This window comes from Poromitra crassiceps (assembly GCF_964638095.1).
Source record: "Poromitra crassiceps genome assembly, chromosome: 4".
Lineage (NCBI taxonomy): Eukaryota > Metazoa > Chordata > Actinopteri > Beryciformes > Melamphaidae > Poromitra > Poromitra crassiceps.
Window position 1 is genome coordinate 27,819,519 of NC_139626.1, and position 16,240 is coordinate 27,835,758.

At 44.4% G+C, this 16,240-nt stretch overlaps 1 protein-coding gene across 1 annotated transcript; it reads right to left on the reverse strand.

Moving 5' to 3' along the window:
• On the reverse strand, positions 1-13,122 carry rsph10b (radial spoke head 10 homolog B). The gene is made up of 18 exons (XM_083634529.1): positions 13,020-13,122; positions 10,351-10,426; positions 10,172-10,240; positions 8,961-9,134; positions 8,769-8,854; positions 8,498-8,618; positions 7,096-7,272; positions 6,867-6,969; positions 6,641-6,768; positions 6,312-6,501; positions 5,435-5,546; positions 4,751-4,830; positions 3,992-4,140; positions 3,535-3,642; positions 2,206-2,358; positions 2,038-2,119; positions 1,594-1,798; positions 1-380 (listed from the first exon to the last, which is right to left on the reverse strand). The coding sequence occupies exons 3-18, from the start codon at positions 10,235-10,237 to the stop codon at positions 140-142; spliced, it is 2,175 nt and encodes a 724-aa protein (XP_083490655.1). The 5' UTR covers positions 10,238-10,240; positions 10,351-10,426; positions 13,020-13,122; the 3' UTR covers positions 1-139.
• Between the last annotated feature and the right edge of the window lie 3,118 nt (positions 13,123-16,240).

Here is a 16,240-nt window from a genome sequence, read left to right on the forward strand (position 1 = left end):
TTTAAATGCTTTTGTTAATAAAATACTAATTCAAAAAATTAAATGGCAAATGTCTTCATGTTCACAAGCATACAAAGCAGTGATAAATAAATGCTAAGATGCAACTCAATGTAAGCACATCAAATGTTCAATGAAAGGCTCAAGGTTGAGTCATTGTTGGCTCAAGGTTAGGACTGCTCTGGATATTGTTCTTTTTGGACCCTGTGCCTGTGGACCATTTAGCCGCATCAGTGACCGAGAGAGAAGTGTTGGAGGCCACAGCTGTCCGAGGTGCCGGGGAAGAACAGCTGACTTCATCGTCCTGTCCGTCCCATTTCTCTGCTGCTGCCTCCACTTCCTCCTCCCGTCTTTCCTCCTCAGCCTCCCAGTGCTCTCTCAGCCTGCAACACAACACAAATAGAAACGGCCGGCCGGCCCGCACACAACTTGTGACATTTCAAAGGGGAAAAGATGCCTATATCCATGGGTAGCAGAGCTCAGTCTACAGACTGATTTCAGTCGGGTTTTACCCCTTCACTTAATTGATGCAACTGTACACTCTATTTCCTTGACATTCGTGGGGTTTTACCCCTTCACTTAATTGATGCAACTGTACACTCTATTTCCTTGACATTCGTGTTGAGAGTAGGAAATGTATGCATTTAAAAAAGCACAAACTTGTGCATACAATTTCAGCAGAATGCAGGAAATCTCATGGGGGGGGGGACCCCCCCCCCCCCCCCTGCATGATGTGTTCCGTGGGCAAGGTGTCCATTATTTTTCCACATTGAAGGTGGCAACCCTATTCAGTATTGTGATGTCAGGAATATTTATTTCATTGTTTTAGAATTGTTTCAAGTGAGATATCGAGTTTATAGTTACAGTATGTCAGGTGCTTAAACGTGCAGTAAGTTGTAGTTAATCAGGACCTAAATGTACAGTCAGTAAGTTGTCTGTAGTTAATCATCAGGTACCTAAACGTACAGTCAGTAAGTTGTCTAATCATCAGGTACCTAAATGTACAGTCAGTAAGTTTAAGCAATATCACACGAGAGGGAGTGCTGTTGGCTAATATCGGCACTGCTGTGATTCGGCCGCAGGTGCCGAAGATGATCACAGCATTGACGATATTAGACAACAGCACGACCTCGAATGTGATATTGCTTTTATACAACAGTTCTATTAAACAAAGCTGATTAAAAAAATGACAAAAAGCTGAGAAAATATATGATTTCTCTATTTATTCCTCCGCCAACAAAAATAGTCCCCTCAGCTTTCTGCTTTGCTGAAAATGTAGCCTAATCAGCCTAATTAACTGCAGGCTGTCTACTTTACTACTGTCTACTCTACAGCTGTGAAGCGTTTTGTTGATTAGAGCAGCTGTGAAGCGGAGTGATCTACACACAGTGAAGCGCCAGTGCGTTATCGTGAAATATCGGCACTGGTAGGATCCCTCTTGTCCAATCAAATTGCTCAGCCGGAACTACCTGTTGTATAACTGTAGTTACCTAAACGTACAGTCAGTAAGTTGTCTGTAGTTAGTTATCAGGACCTAAATGTACAGTCAGTAAGTTGTCTAGTTATTTAATCATCTGGAGGCTTGAAGTGGGCTACCTCGCTGGCTCCTGGGCCTTGGCCAGAGCGATGCGTCTCCGGGCCTCCTGGCAGAGCCGCCCTTCCTCCAGCTCCTGGCTCACTGACTGCTTGTGGACGTAAGCAGGGAAGAAACAGTGGCTGAAGAACTGATGGACCCTCTGAATCCACAGGTCCAACTCACTCGCTTTGCCCCCATTTCCATCTGTCCCCTGTTCTGTGGTCTCTGGATGAAATATCGAGGCTGTTAGACTAACATGAGCAGGTGTGTAGGAAGTCTACTTTCATATTAAATATATGTAACATTAAATCATATTTATTTAAGCATGGCTTTGGTGTATGGTGTGAACAAAGGGTAAGCTTGGGGGGAGACTCACAGTCCATATAAATTGCAAGACAATCCAAGTCACATTCTGTTATAGGAGATGCAGTATTTGAATAAATTATCAAGCAAAAACAACAAACCTGCCATCTGAGATTTGATATTGCCTACAGCCTCCATGTCTTCAGAAGTGGATAACTGCAGCAGATCTGTGGATTTCCTGATCTATTGAAAAATAAACAAGGAACAACTTCAAGTCATAGCAGGTTTACAGCATGTTTCAGCAGTATCGTCTGGATAAAGGATCTGACCGACTGGGAGGGGCAGCTTGGAGTTGGCAGGCTGCTCTCACTGGCCTCTGCGTCAGGACTGGACTGGGAGCGGTCCTCCTGAGGCGGCTCAACCTGCTGACACTTCACCTCAGCACAACCCAGGAGGGTCTCTAAGAACTCCAGAAAGGTCATCTCCAGGACAAAGAGTGGAATACAGGAGAGAGTCAGTTATTTGGATGGTGGATAGAAAGAACACTCAAAACCAACAGGTTGTGATTGCAGCAGAGCTTGTGCCGTTGATCTATGGGCCTTTTTCACCAGCAGCCATTTTGTGTCTAAAAGGCAGTAAGTACTCTCTCGTAACGGGACAAGCCCCGTCTTTTATTGTCACACGAACACCACAACACATGCATGTGGCCACAACACACTCATGCTGACGGTGGCCGGTGAAAAGTGTCCTCTGCATTTAACCCATCCAGGCATGTCCTTTCCTCTGGGGGGCAGGCCAGGAGCAATGGTCGCTTTCTCGTACAGCGCCCGGGGACCAACTTCGGATGTTGTCGTCACTGGTCGGATGACGATGACGATCTGATCTGCATGTTTTTAGTGGGGCGGTTATATACGGAGGAACCCCCTGGGGGAGCACGGGGAGAACATGCAAACTCCACACAGAGAGAAAGGCCCTTACGACGAGATACCCCACCTGGGCAGTAGGCACTGAAGATATGGGGGGGAACACAACCACAGCGCCCACAGTGTCCCAGGCGAGAATCGAACTCAGGACCTTTTGACTGTGAGGCGACAGCTCTACCACTGAGCCACCGTGCCCCACAAGTAACACAAGTGCAAGCAAATATTAATGAGGGTTTCCAACTTCCAATCCATTTAGGTGTTCCGGTGCTGGGGCCCTCATTAATGTTTTGCTTGCACCTGTTACTTAAGTTATCCTTTATTTATCCCCATGAGGAAATTTATCCTCTGCATTTGACCCATCCTCTGCTAGGAACCTTCCTAGAACTAGGAGCAGTGTGCAGCCGCAGTGCAGCGCCCGGGGACCAACTCCAGTTCTTTTTGCCAGTGCCTTGGTCAGGGTCAGGGGCACTGACAGGAGTATTAACCCTAACATACATATCTTTGATGGTGGGCACCCGGAGAAAACCCGCACGAATACGGGGAGAGCATGCAAACTCCACACAGAAAGGACCTGGGACAGACCGGGGTTTGAACCCAGGACCTTGCTATGAGGCAACAGTGCTCACTGAGCCACCTTCCTGCCTTTTATACACAAAATGGATGAGGTGAAAAGGGCTAATTGGCCACGGATGGGTAAGTTGATGAATCTAGATGTGGTTTAGGCACACAGCTGACCTCTAGATCCAGATTGCAGTATAACAGGTTCCTGGGGTCGAGGCTCTCAGCAGTGATGATCTCTAGTAGCCTCGCTGTGGTCAGCTTCGTGTCCAACAGACTGAGATCCTGGCAGGGGTGACAATAATATATATATATATATGTAACCGAGTTGAATCAGCGCAGATTCCTCGTGAGTCCCGAGTGGTAGCGAGTGGATTGGTTAAACTCACTCCCCAGGTATAAAGGCATGTTAATCAGCTCCGCCAAGGGAGCTAGCTCTCTTGGTGTTGCGGTTAACATGCTGGACTCCCAAGCCGAGGGTCGGCAGTTCGAATCCACCTGGACAAGCCCTTAACATGGGTTGCTGCAAGTACCACCTACACAACGCCGTTACATATACACATATATATATATATATATATATATATATATAAATAATTCGATTATTTCATGTAGTTAGTTGTTGTTGCTGCACCTTGAACATCCACAGCAGGTGTCGGCAGGTCATGGTGCGGTCAGCTGAGGGGGCGGGGCTAACCCTGCAGTGAGCCTGGTACACCTCCCAGCATCTCTCAGTGTAGTTCAGAGCAACCACCGCACGGACCGGGTGACTGAACAGGAACCCTGGAGTTAATGAGCACAGCAATTAGTGTTTAATACTGTAACTTTTACAGTAACGTTTGTTTCTTCAGGTACACAGGTTCAGATCAATCATGCAACTTTAGACAACAGCCATAAACTGACACAAATTAGACCACGGACCCCCGCAAGATGTCCCAGGGTCCCCCATCTGATAAGATTTTAGATGTTTTATTACATATTAAGTGTGTGTGTGTGTGTGTGTGTGTGTGTGTGGAGAACATGGACCCCAGCAAGATGTTGTCACAGGGTCTCCCATCTGATAAGATTTTAGATGTTTTATTACATATTAAGTGTGTGTGTGTGTGTGTGTGTGTGTGTGTGTGTGTGTGTGTGGAGAACATGGACCCCAGCAAGATGTTGTCACAGGGTCCCCCATCTGATAAGATTTTAGATGTTTTATTACATATTAAGTGTGTGTGTGTGTGTGTGTGTGGAGAACATGGACCCCAGCAAGATGTTGTCACAGGGTCCCCCATCTGATAAGATTTTAGATGTTCTATTACATATTAAGTGTGTGTGTGTGTGTGTGTGTGTGTGTGTGTGTGTGTGTGTGTGTGCGGAGAACATGCTCCTGTATTAATAGTGTGAACACCTTTTACATTCTTTGCATGAGGAAGGATGTTGTCCTTCATCAGCTTGGAAAAGCATGCAGCCAGAATGTTCTTTGGTGACCTGTGACAAGGAGAGACAAGCTCTAAAGATCAGGTTTTAACCAAAGATGTGTCACAATTCAAATTAGAGAATAGAATAGAAAACTTTATTGATCCCAGAGGGAAATTAAAACAACAAGACCACACCAGCCGCGACTTAAAACAAATGTGGGCCAGGGACATAAAGTGTGTGGGGGGCCTGTGTGTGTGTGTGTGTGTGTGTGTGTGTGTGTGTGTGTTTGTGTGTTGGGGGGGCAATGTGGGGTGGGGCTCGGAAAACGTCCATTTTCGAACTCAACCTTCATTTGTATGTGAACTACACACCTGTAAAGGTACGTGAGTGCATCTAGCAAAATCTGTCCACACAGACACTCAGACAGCCAGGCAGACACCTGGCAAAGTACTCTAAACTGCTTCAATACCAGCCCCACTGTCACGGCAGGTAAACAGTGTCACAGTGTGTTGCAGTGGTTTATTGGTGTAGTAGTTCTGTGTTCCCACATTGGTTTGAGAAAACTAGAACAAAACCCGCTGTTTTTCTCAGCTCCTGAAAAGTCTACATGTTTGCAATGAAAAGTTTTCACAGAACAGTGATATGTCAGTTAGAGTAGGGTTTTGTTCCTTACTCCATGTCCTTATGGTACGTGTGGAAGGCCACGACCACCAGACAGCTGAGGAGCCTGCGGAGCAGCATGGCAGTGAAGGGAGAGTGGGTTTCCTCTGGAGGGAGATGGTCCTCTGAGGCGCCAACAACATAAAAGCAAATATACACAGCAGAGTGAGTTTGAGGTAATATGTTGCACTGGTTGATCAGCTAGCCTCATCCTAGACTCAAAACAAACATCCTCTCTTATTCCTGCACAAGGCCTTAACCAGTGGACAATTTGAAGGCAACATCCCAAAAACCTCCTTCTGAGACTTGCTCATATCCAAGAATACTGGGGCTTCTGGGTAGTGTAGTGTAGAGGTAAAAGCACTCGCCGAGACCGAGGTTCAATTCCCAGTAGCGGGACCTCCAGCTTGGTCAGACGTTCCTACAGACACAATAGACCCTTTTCATGGGGGCCATTTTGTGTCGAAAAGGAAGGGTAAACACAGGTGCAAGCAAAACACTAATGAGGGTTTCCAAATTCCAATCATGGAATCATTTTACTAGCTGGCAAAATGCCAGCTGGTAGCATCCCAATAGTGTGGCCAATATTATGAATGAGTTGCGGTTGTAAATCAAGCAATATTGTGGAAAGCAATCCCAAGATGCAATGCGCAATCTTGCATTGCATTGCGGGATTGATGTGCATTGCATTCTGGGATTGATTCCCAAGCCTAATCGGAGGAAGCATGTACTAGTCTACAACTCCCCCCAGATCGGCAGAGGGGGAATTGGCCAAGTACATTTGGGGAGAAAATGGGAGAAAAATCAAACAAACAAAAAACAAAGTCAGTAGTGCAGGCCAGGGATTTAAACATGTTTCACTGTGTAAGTATTGAGGTATTCCGTGTCACCTCTGATGAGGCGGTCCATCTGTGCCAGAGTGATGCCGTGATGGTGGACATGACAGTCTTTCAGCAAGCGCCAGAGCTGCAGGTGGGACAGCAGGAAGGTGTTGTCCGGGGAGTGGGCGTGGCCAAGTCTGCTGTAGAAACTGTAGATGGACCGCAGCTCGGCGTTATGCCTCAGCACCACAAACTCCACCTGTTACACACCAGCCTGAGCGTCAGGGCCCAAAACACAGCATGGCAAATCACATACACTTCCTGTCTCAGCGTCAGGGCCGGAAAACACAGCATGGCAAATCACACACACACTTCCTGCTAAAGTAGGACCACCTGACCTCTTTGCGCTCCATGTCTCGCTGTCTCTTGGGGATTTTCTCCAGCAGGGAGTCGATGTCCAGAGCCATGTCTGGTACTAGTACAGATGAATCATTACTTGGGTCCGACAGTCTCTTGAGAAATCCACCTATAACAGGTTTTATACAAATAGCACACTCGTCACCGAGACACTGTCAGCCTGCAATACCAGTGAACTGTCCCTCTTGATAAGATGGATGCGTTTACCATTTGGAGTCTGAGGGCTAATTCCAGTCAAGTTGGGGGTTGCCACCTGATCGTCCACAAACTGTCCTTCAAAGACATGCCCGTTCTTCAAAGTGTATTTTCCCTATAACGTAGGGTCACTTTCAGAATTGATTTCAATGACATATCTTTGTCCTTTAGTCTTTTAAATCAAACAAAACATGATAGCAATAAAGGTTTATGTGTTGTATCATCAATTATAGATCTTAACCTGGCCATGCTTTTTATTGTTCTTCCATTCTCCGTCGTAGCGTGCCCCACTCGCATAGGAGAAGGTTCCCTGTCCGTGCCTCCGACCATCGACGAAGTCGCCGTGGTATTGGTTCCTCTGGGGATACTGGGAGCCGTCAACCCGCCTGAGGAACCAGGTGTGTGTGCCTCGCCCATGCTGCCAGACAAGAGAGGGGAAGCTGCTTGTAAGACAACAGTCAGTCATAGGTGGAAATCTGTGAACCTCATAACAGAGAAAGCAATATCCCTGGAATTATTCCAATTTCTTTCAGATTTGGGAGCAAAATGTGCCACAAACACTGAGACTTGATGTGCAATATGTATGGCACAGTAACTATTGCAATAGCTTCAAACTCTGTTGCACTAGATGTCTTAGCAAGTTATTTCCCCCTTAACAATAGACATAGGAAGAGAGAGGACCTAAAGGAATAGTTCATGCCAAAATGAAAATTCAACCATTATCTCCTCAACCCCCATGTCAGGTTGAAACTCCATTAAGTTGGTAGGAGCGCCAAACACAGCGATTTAGCCCCGGTAGTTCCATCTCAAGCTTCTCCCAAACTATTGACATTAACAGCCAGGGGCATTTTTCACAGCTCCCCCCCAAAAAGGACAAAATCCGTCCCTCAGATTTCCAGATTTCTCCAAAGACCTCATGCAGCATAGCCCAAGTGTTTTGGAGCCAAACGACTGCATATCAAACACCTTATGCAGCATAGCCCAAGTGCCAGCTTTCCACTAAGAGATGGGCTGAGCAATTGCCTGGCTCCAGACCTTTGACTCCGCCCACTCCTCTAAGTTGACTTTTGGCTGCTTCTGATCTGGTATTGTCATATGCAAATATGCATTTTCCTCAGTACCAGCGATTCACCAATCAGCGCCGACGGGGACTAATGATTAGCCAATCAGCGACAATAAACAGCCCAACGGTCGGGACAAAGCTGTTGTCAAGTAGTAGTAATTAGTACTAGTAGGAGGAGGAGTAATAACAGAAACGGCCGCCAGACGAGTTACGCTGCTATTGAGGCTGTTTTAAATCAATTCAAAGTACCAATTACTTTGGAATCTGAACGGCACTCTGTCTTGAAGGCATATTCAAAAGGGAGGATTCCCCCCCCCTTTTTTTTTCTTTTCTTTTTTACATTCTCCCGACTGGATTAACTAAAGTTAGAGTCAGGTGGATGTTGGTCTCTAGTGATTGGTTAGGGGAAATGTTTACTGGGTAGTGATTGGTTAGGGAAAATGGAATCCTGGAGAAATAGCTCAAACAGAGGGCAGTCTCAGACTAGAAGATGTAAATTCAGTCTGATATCAGGCTAGGTGAGCAGCAGAGTGCATTTTCATTTTGATGGTGCTCCTCATTTAATGATGTGTTGTCATGCCTGGACACCGTTCTGCCACATCCCGCTGTACTGCTGTCCCAGCTTCAGCCACCTCATGGTGCCCTCTCCATGCCTGATGTTGTTCCTCCACTCACCCTCGTAAATATGACCAGAGGGGTAGCTGCAGGAGACAGACGTCAGTCTTTGAGTTCATCTTCCTCACCGGCAATTCAAATGCAACATAGGTTGTATGTACACAGAGTTCAAAAGTAAGAAGAAGAAGAAGGAGAAAAGGTCTGTACATTTCTCTTCTCACTTATACAGTACATACCTTCTCACTCCACATCCCTCTCTGTTGTTACTGACCCAATCTCCTTTATACCATGAAGTCTCATCCTGGTTATAATAGATCGCACCCTAGTAAACAGACAACAGTATAAAACAACAACAATAACAGCAACAACATACTTATTTGGGGGGGAGCGAGTAACTATAATAATAATACAAATTGTGCGTATAATACCTTTCCATGCCTTTTGCCCCGGTGCCACTGCCCTCTGTATACCACAGACTTATCGGCACACGTGTAGCTTCCAGTCCCGTGGCGTAAAGCGTTGTACACCTCACCCTCGTAGCAGCTGCCATCCAGCCATCTGTACCTGCCATGGCCCATGGGTACATTGGACACAAACTCTCCCTGACAACAAGGGACAAACTTCAGTTCACTGACACTTTTTTTCATTCTTCTTTTTTCTATCTCTCTCATCTATTTCATTTTTATTACTTACTTTTTATTAAAGTTGTTGTTGTTTTTTTAGCTCCAGAACTGAAAGAATGGGTTAACACAATGGCGGAGAAAGCATCTTACAAAAGTATATGTTTGGAAAAATAAGTGGAGATCAGATGGTAGGAGTGTCTCCTTGGGAAGAGTTTTGGGCTTTCAACAAAATGGAAGACAGGTCTAAGTAGGTACCAGACAGTCTCTTCTGTGATTATATCATTCTGTAGTAGGACTCAACGGGCATGTGTGTGTGTGTGTGTGTGTGTGTGTGTGTGTGTGTGTGTGTGTGTGTGTATATACTGTATGTATGTATTGTTTATTTTACTGGACTTACTGTATATACTTCCGTCTACCTCCATGAAATAAGCTAAAACTTTTGCCAAATGTTCCTATATTCTGGAAACAACAATGTATGTATGCCATGTATCAAACCTTTCAAAAAACGCATAAAAATTTAAGTTCCAAAAAAAGTTCTTGTTTCTTTCATGTGATTGTAAAGCATCTTTGAGCACTGTGAAAAGCACTATATAAAATGAATGTATTATTATTATTATTATTATTACTATTAATATTAATATTATTATTATTATAGGTAGGGACGTAAGTCACAGGACTTGCACTCATGTCACAATTTAAACTGTTTGAGACTTGATGCAGATCTTGAGTTTGTATAAATGACTTAAATTGAAAGCGATGATGAGATCTGCTGAGTAGATGATTTTGGCTTTCTGTATGGAATGACTGAATTTATTGATGTTGAAACTGATTATAGATATCAAACTCATGATGTTCTTACCAGGTTTCTTTCTACCCGGTTAAAACCATATTGCATTGAAATGTCCCAGATATTTCGTTTTCCTTTAAAATATTAAATTGATACTGGTCTCCTGATTTGTTCTGTCTTGACACTGACTTGGGACAGGAGCCATGTTTAGGCCTATAGCCTACTGTACCTCATACTTCACTCCATCTGCCCATGTGTAGACACCATTTCCATGCATCAGTCCCTCTGAAAACATGCCCTTCAGAGAAACACAGCAAAGTCAAGATATTTCACTGCACATTTTGGCCTGGCTGCTATGGTGATGTATTCATATTGTATCTACGAAGATGTGCTGTGGTTTTGCAATACCTTGTAGACATGGTCTCCTTGAAAATGAGCAACACCTTCTCCGTGGAACTGCCCGTTACAGCTTTCTCCTTCATATCTGTCCAGGTGACATCAATATTTCAACAGTTACTGTCAATTCTGGACGTTTTAGCTCACATAAACTAATACAGGTGCTCTGAAAAATCACTAGTATCACTAAATTCAGGATCTACCAAGATCCATAATAGGGTGTAAGCAGGCCCAACTTTAAATAGGCTAGTGTGTAGGCCTACTTGATATGGATTCTGATTCACCTCTGAACAATAATATTAGAAAGGTCAGGGAGGTCATATATGAGGTCATCAGTCTCCGGCTGTTGGTCAGAGACAGGATCGGCTTGCGATGAGAAAGAGGTGGTGAAGTCTGTATGTTGTTCCCACTCCTGGTCGATATCTGGAGACTTCAGCATGGAGCTAGCACAGTCGCTAGCTAGCATTTCACTTTCTGTTTGCTCTGTGTCTTTCCCATTTTTCTCCTTAGAATTATTCTTGCTGTTATTTCCATTTGCCATTCTCTGTGTTGTTTCTCTCACTCAGACTCGTTAGTGTCGTCTCCATGGTAACGGAGCAGCGAACGCGCTAGCACTACGGCCACTGTACTAGTTCAAAAATGTTAACGTTCACTAGTTACGTCACCCCCCATCTCTCTCTCTCTCTCTCTCTCTCTCTCTCTCTCAAACAAACAAACAAAGAAAAGCAAAACAAAAACAAGACATTTTGTTACTCAGTAACGCTCTCTCTGTGGTTCGCCTGACTAGGGTTACAACAATGTGAGGTCGTGGTAAATTAATACCATAACAATAAAACAGTGTGTTTTACCTTTGAGGTGCGTCTTTTCCCAGGTATTAAAACTTTTAAAAGCAGCTTCCAGTTTGATAGGCCGCTGGCGCACACATGCACGCTTTCAGCGTGATTTCTTTCATGATGGACCGGAACGGATACAGAATGGACTACAGGGTGAATAACCTCGCGTCACCACGGACGGAGGAGAGGCGAGGGGGGGGATCAGAGCCCCATGGTCGGAGCCTGTGATTGGCTCACTGTCAAGCCATAGTCTGGGCACCTTCCACCCCGCTTTTTGTCATGGGGCGTAAACCACGGAACCAGAATGAACACCGGAAGGCAGTGCGCCAAAAAACATTTGTGTTGCTGTTAGCTTGATGTCTCTTCCCTCGATTAATTGTCTGATGCAAAGCTTCTGTATTGGCTTAAAAGATGTGAGATTGTGAATCCGCAATGTTTCTAAAAGAACTTCGGTACGTCCATCTTTTGTTTTGTTGTTTGCCGTTCTGATACTTGGGTCAAATTGTCAAGTTAACGTGAAAGTTGACGAGCTAGAAACGCTGCTATCCGGTCTAGGGCGGGCTTTAGGCCGGAACCAGTAGGGTGACAAAATCAATTGTGGGCGGGAGCCAGGCTCTTTCTCGCCGAGAAGAGCCTGGTGACGCGAGGTTAGTCAAGCCAGGGAGAGAGAGCGCATATGATTGGCTCGTGAGTCATAAGACTAGTGACGTTCTTAGTGACGTCACCGTCACAAATGCCTCATACAAAAGCTGGCACTGGCCTGGCTGGCATGTCAGTTAGTTTCAGTGGCGGACTGCATAATCGGGCACGTCGGGCAAATGCCCGGTGGCCTGGCCTGGCCTGGCCTGCCAAAAAAAAAAAAAAAAAAAAATTTTTTTTTTTTTTTTTGGCAGGCCAGGCCAGGCCACTCACTGAACAGCAGGCCAGGCGCCGCCTACTGGTTTACTAGTGGTTTTATTACTTTATTCAGGTTTAAAGTGGGTGCATTCCATTGTAAAATTGGACTTGGCCCAAATTGGGCTTCAAACGGCCCAAATTGGGCTTCAAACGGCCCAAATCGGGCTTCAAACGGCCCAAATCTGGCTTTAAACGACCCAAATAGGGCTTCAAATGGCCCAAATCTGGCTTTAAACGACCCAAATAGGGCTTCAAACGGCCCAAATCTGGCTTCAAACGGCCCAAATTGGGCTTCAAACGGCCCAAATTGAGCTTCAAACGCCCCAAATTTTTCGCCGCCGACCTTCGGACGCCGGCACGCACGTCGGCCCGTATCGGCCTGGCCTGCTTGGTATCTAATGCCCGGCCTGAATTATGATCCCAATCCGCCCCTGGTTAGTTTACACAGTGTAGTAGTTGCTCGCCTGAAAATACCGTGGATCACCGAGAGAAATAAATATGATGATCGCAATGAGTGACCAGAATCCTGGACGTGTTGGCGAAAGACAGCGCAAGAGAAATGGTCTGGGTAAGTGAAAAATCTCCCAAACCAGAGGTTTCGGCAACCGTTTTGAATCTCTCTGGAGACAGAATTTTGAAGTTTTTTGTGCCATTTTCAAAATGTGCGTGTCAGTCAGTGTGCCACATCAAGATCGCATCATTGACGCACATCAAATTTAAAATTTCCAACGGATCTGAAATAGCCTGGGTCCAGACGGTCCAGACAGAGTTGAGTGTGGCTGTGCAGCGCCCCCCCGCCCCCTCTCCTTTCAGCGATGTTTTACATTTGCCTAAGCTATACCCCGCTAGCCGGGCGCTTCTGAGCAGCATATTAGCGCCCGGCGAACGTCACGCATTTCCCATTTTTACACTGTGCCATTTTCACGTCTAGGTCTAAAAGCCGGCTCCTACCTGAGTCTTCACGTGAAGTGAAGACGCTATCCGATGCAAAACATCCACTTCTTTTAATGACACCTAGTTGTTGCATCCAAATTGTTGCATAAAATCCACTTTTCTGTCTTTCAAAAAACCGAAAAGCATTTATCTGGAGCGCCGCTTCTTCTTCTTCTCTGATCTGAAGCAACGGAAGCAACCCGGAACAACGACTTCCGGGTTGCTCCAGATAAATGCATGCATAACTAATGTAATAACAAATGCATTATGTTTATGTTATCACTGTTATTTGGCATGTCTGCCTCCACAACAGTTTCAGGGGAGGCTCAGTGAATGAAAGTGGAACAAATATTCCATTTGTTATTACATTAGTTATCAATAGGAGATCACATAGAATAGCCTAAATGTGTGACTCCCAGAGTCAGAAACAAATAAATGTCTTCAGAGAGTTGTTTTTTTAATGTATTTGATGTAGTCCAGTGTTTCCCACAGGATTTTGAGAATTTGTGGTGGGGGACCGCAGACCCCCTAGGGGGTGCGGGGGCATGCCCCCCCGCGAGATGTTTTAAAACATTTTAAAGTAAAATGCGTGAATTTGGTGTACTTTGAGAAAGCTTAAGAGCAAAATTAAAAGGCTAGATATATGAAGAACATGTCATCATTACTGTGCTGTGGGTTTACAATGACAAACTAAATTTCTCCCTATAGGGCAGGGATACTCAACTTGCTTTGCCACTTTCGTGAAATGATAGAAGGCGAGGGGCCAGTTAATAAACAAACAATATACATTTTTCTGTAGCGGATTGTAGGTTTTTGGGGTGTCAGCCGGAGTTTAGGCTGACAGTGTTGTGCACACCGGATAGTTAGTTAGGTTAAGTTAGTTAGGTTAAGTACATACATAAGTGCCTGGGTAGCGAGCAGATGGCAGTATTTGACAATTTAGCAGCTAAATCATAGATTATTGAAAGATATTCCATATTCCAGACTGAAATGCTATAACAGAAGTATTGGCCAGAATGACATGAACATTTATTGGACACTTATTCAGCGGATATCTTGTATGTTGCGTTCAGGTGCACTGCGACCTCCAGATCGTCCCACTCCACTGAGTTGACTACTTCTGAAGAAGGAAATGGAGTGTAACGAGTTAACCATTCAGTCTGATATCAGGCTAGAATCTTCTCCTTCCAAAAAGAACGAGCAACAACGAAAGCTGCTGGACACTGTTTTAAATCCTGAAGTGCAGTTGCACAGATCAGCCGTACCTCTAGACTTCCAGCAGCTGTTGGTTGAAGTTCCCCCTGAGCTGCAGGAGTGGAGCCCCAGTTTGGACCAGGAGGGGCCAGAGCTTGCACACATTAAAGAGGAACAGGAGGAACTTTTGACCAGTCAGAAGGGAGAGCAGCAGGAGGACACAGAGCCCACACATATTAAAGAGGAACAGGTGGAACTCTGTACCAGTCAGGAAGGAGAGCAGGGGGATCCAGACCCCCCACACATTAAAGAGGAACAGGAGGAACTCTGGACCAGTCAGGAGGGAGAGCAGCTTCACGGGCTGCCATTTAAATGTTCAGCCTGCGGTAAATGTTTCACTTATAAACAAGACCTGAAGAAACACACGATAGGCCACACAGCAAAGAATCCATTTAAATGCTCCATCTGTGGTAAAAGTTTTGGTCAGAAACCACACTTGACAAAATACATTATAGCCCACACAGGAGAGAAGCCATTTAAGTGCTCAGTCTGTGGTAACAGTTTTGGTCAGAAATCACACTTGACAAAACGCATGGTAGACCACACAGGAGAGAAGCAATTTAAATGCTCAGTCTGTGGCAACAGTTTTGGTGTTAAAGGAACCTTGAAAGACCACATGAGAGTCCACACAGGAGATAAACCATTTAAGTGCTCAGTCTGTGGTAACAGTTTTGGTCAGAAATCACACTTGACAAAACGCATGGTAGTCCACACAGGAGAGAAGCAATTTAAACGCTCAGTCTGTGGCAACAGTTTTGGTGTTAAAGGAACCTTGAAAGACCACATGAGAGTCCACACAGGAGATAAACCATTTAAATGCTCAGTCTGTGGTAAATGTTTTGGTCAAAAACCAAACATGAAGAGACACATGATAGTCCACAAAGGAGATAAACCATTTAAATGCTCAGTCTGTGGTAAATGTGTTGGTCATAAACAAACCCTGGAGAGACACATGATAGTCCACACAGGAGATAAACCATTTAAATGCTCAGTCTGTGGTAGCAGTTTTGGTCGTGAAGGAAACTTGAAAGTACACATGAGAGTCCACACAGGAGATAAACCATTTAAATGCTCAGTCTGTAGTAAATGTTTTGGTCATAAACCAACCCTGAAGAGAGACATGAGACATGAGAGATTGGCTGGACAATATTTCAATATTATCATTGTCTATCAATGGAAACATATTGTCAGAGCATTGATCAAGTGATTTTCATAATAATTATGTTCTAAATGAATGATCAAATGCAAATCACTAATGTCTCAAAAGGAGATGAAACAAATGAGGGAATATTATTTGAACATTATGTTTGTAATCTTATATTATCCTGCATTTGTTCAATTGAGATCACCATCAATATTGTGATATATTGTTATTGAAAAGTTGCATCAGGCATTGAGGCCTCATGAAGTTCATTGAGATTTGGGAAAAGTGGAGGCTGTTCAGGATGCTTGGAAGATGGAGATCATCAGTTTACATGAAGGAAACGGAGTATTTCAAAATCTAACATGAGTCAAGACATTCACTGATAAAAAGGCAAAGTTCTGACTCAACATATCAAATGGCTAATTAAATTTGTCAGAAAAGGTTTGCTGTAGGCTACCTTTAAGTTTTGTATCTTTTTCGTTACTTAGTTGTTCACATTTAAATAAAATCAGCAATGGACATTTGATTTTCTATTTGAAATTGAATTCCTGTCTGGTTTAATTCAATGTACTCATTCAGTTTTGGACTTGCTGGGTTATAGAGTTGTTAGTCTTCCCAGACACTTGTAATATAGCCTTTTTCTTAAAGCAGGTAGAATAAATACATGTAATAATTGAGGTAACTAGCTATATAAATTATGACTGTATAACTGTTATATCGTACGGCACAAAAACAGACATTTTCCTTAATAAACTATACTTGTTTCAGCTACAGATCCTCATTTACAGCCAGTCTATTCACTAGCTCCCTTTGCCATTCCCTGTGCTGAGCGTCTCGTCTC

Coding starts and splice junctions, on each gene's coding strand:
- rsph10b (XM_083634529.1), bottom strand. CDS start 10,237: ATGTTTTCAGAGGGACTGATGCATGGAAATGGTGTCTACACATGGGCA. Junction 6,769..6,866: donor TAGCCCTCAGACTCCAAATG/GTAAACGCATCC, acceptor AACCTGTTATAG/GTGGATTTCTCAAGAGACTG. Junction 1,799..2,037: donor TATCAAATCTCAGATGGCAG/GTTTGTTGTTTT, acceptor TATTTCATCCAG/AGACCACAGAACAGGGGACA.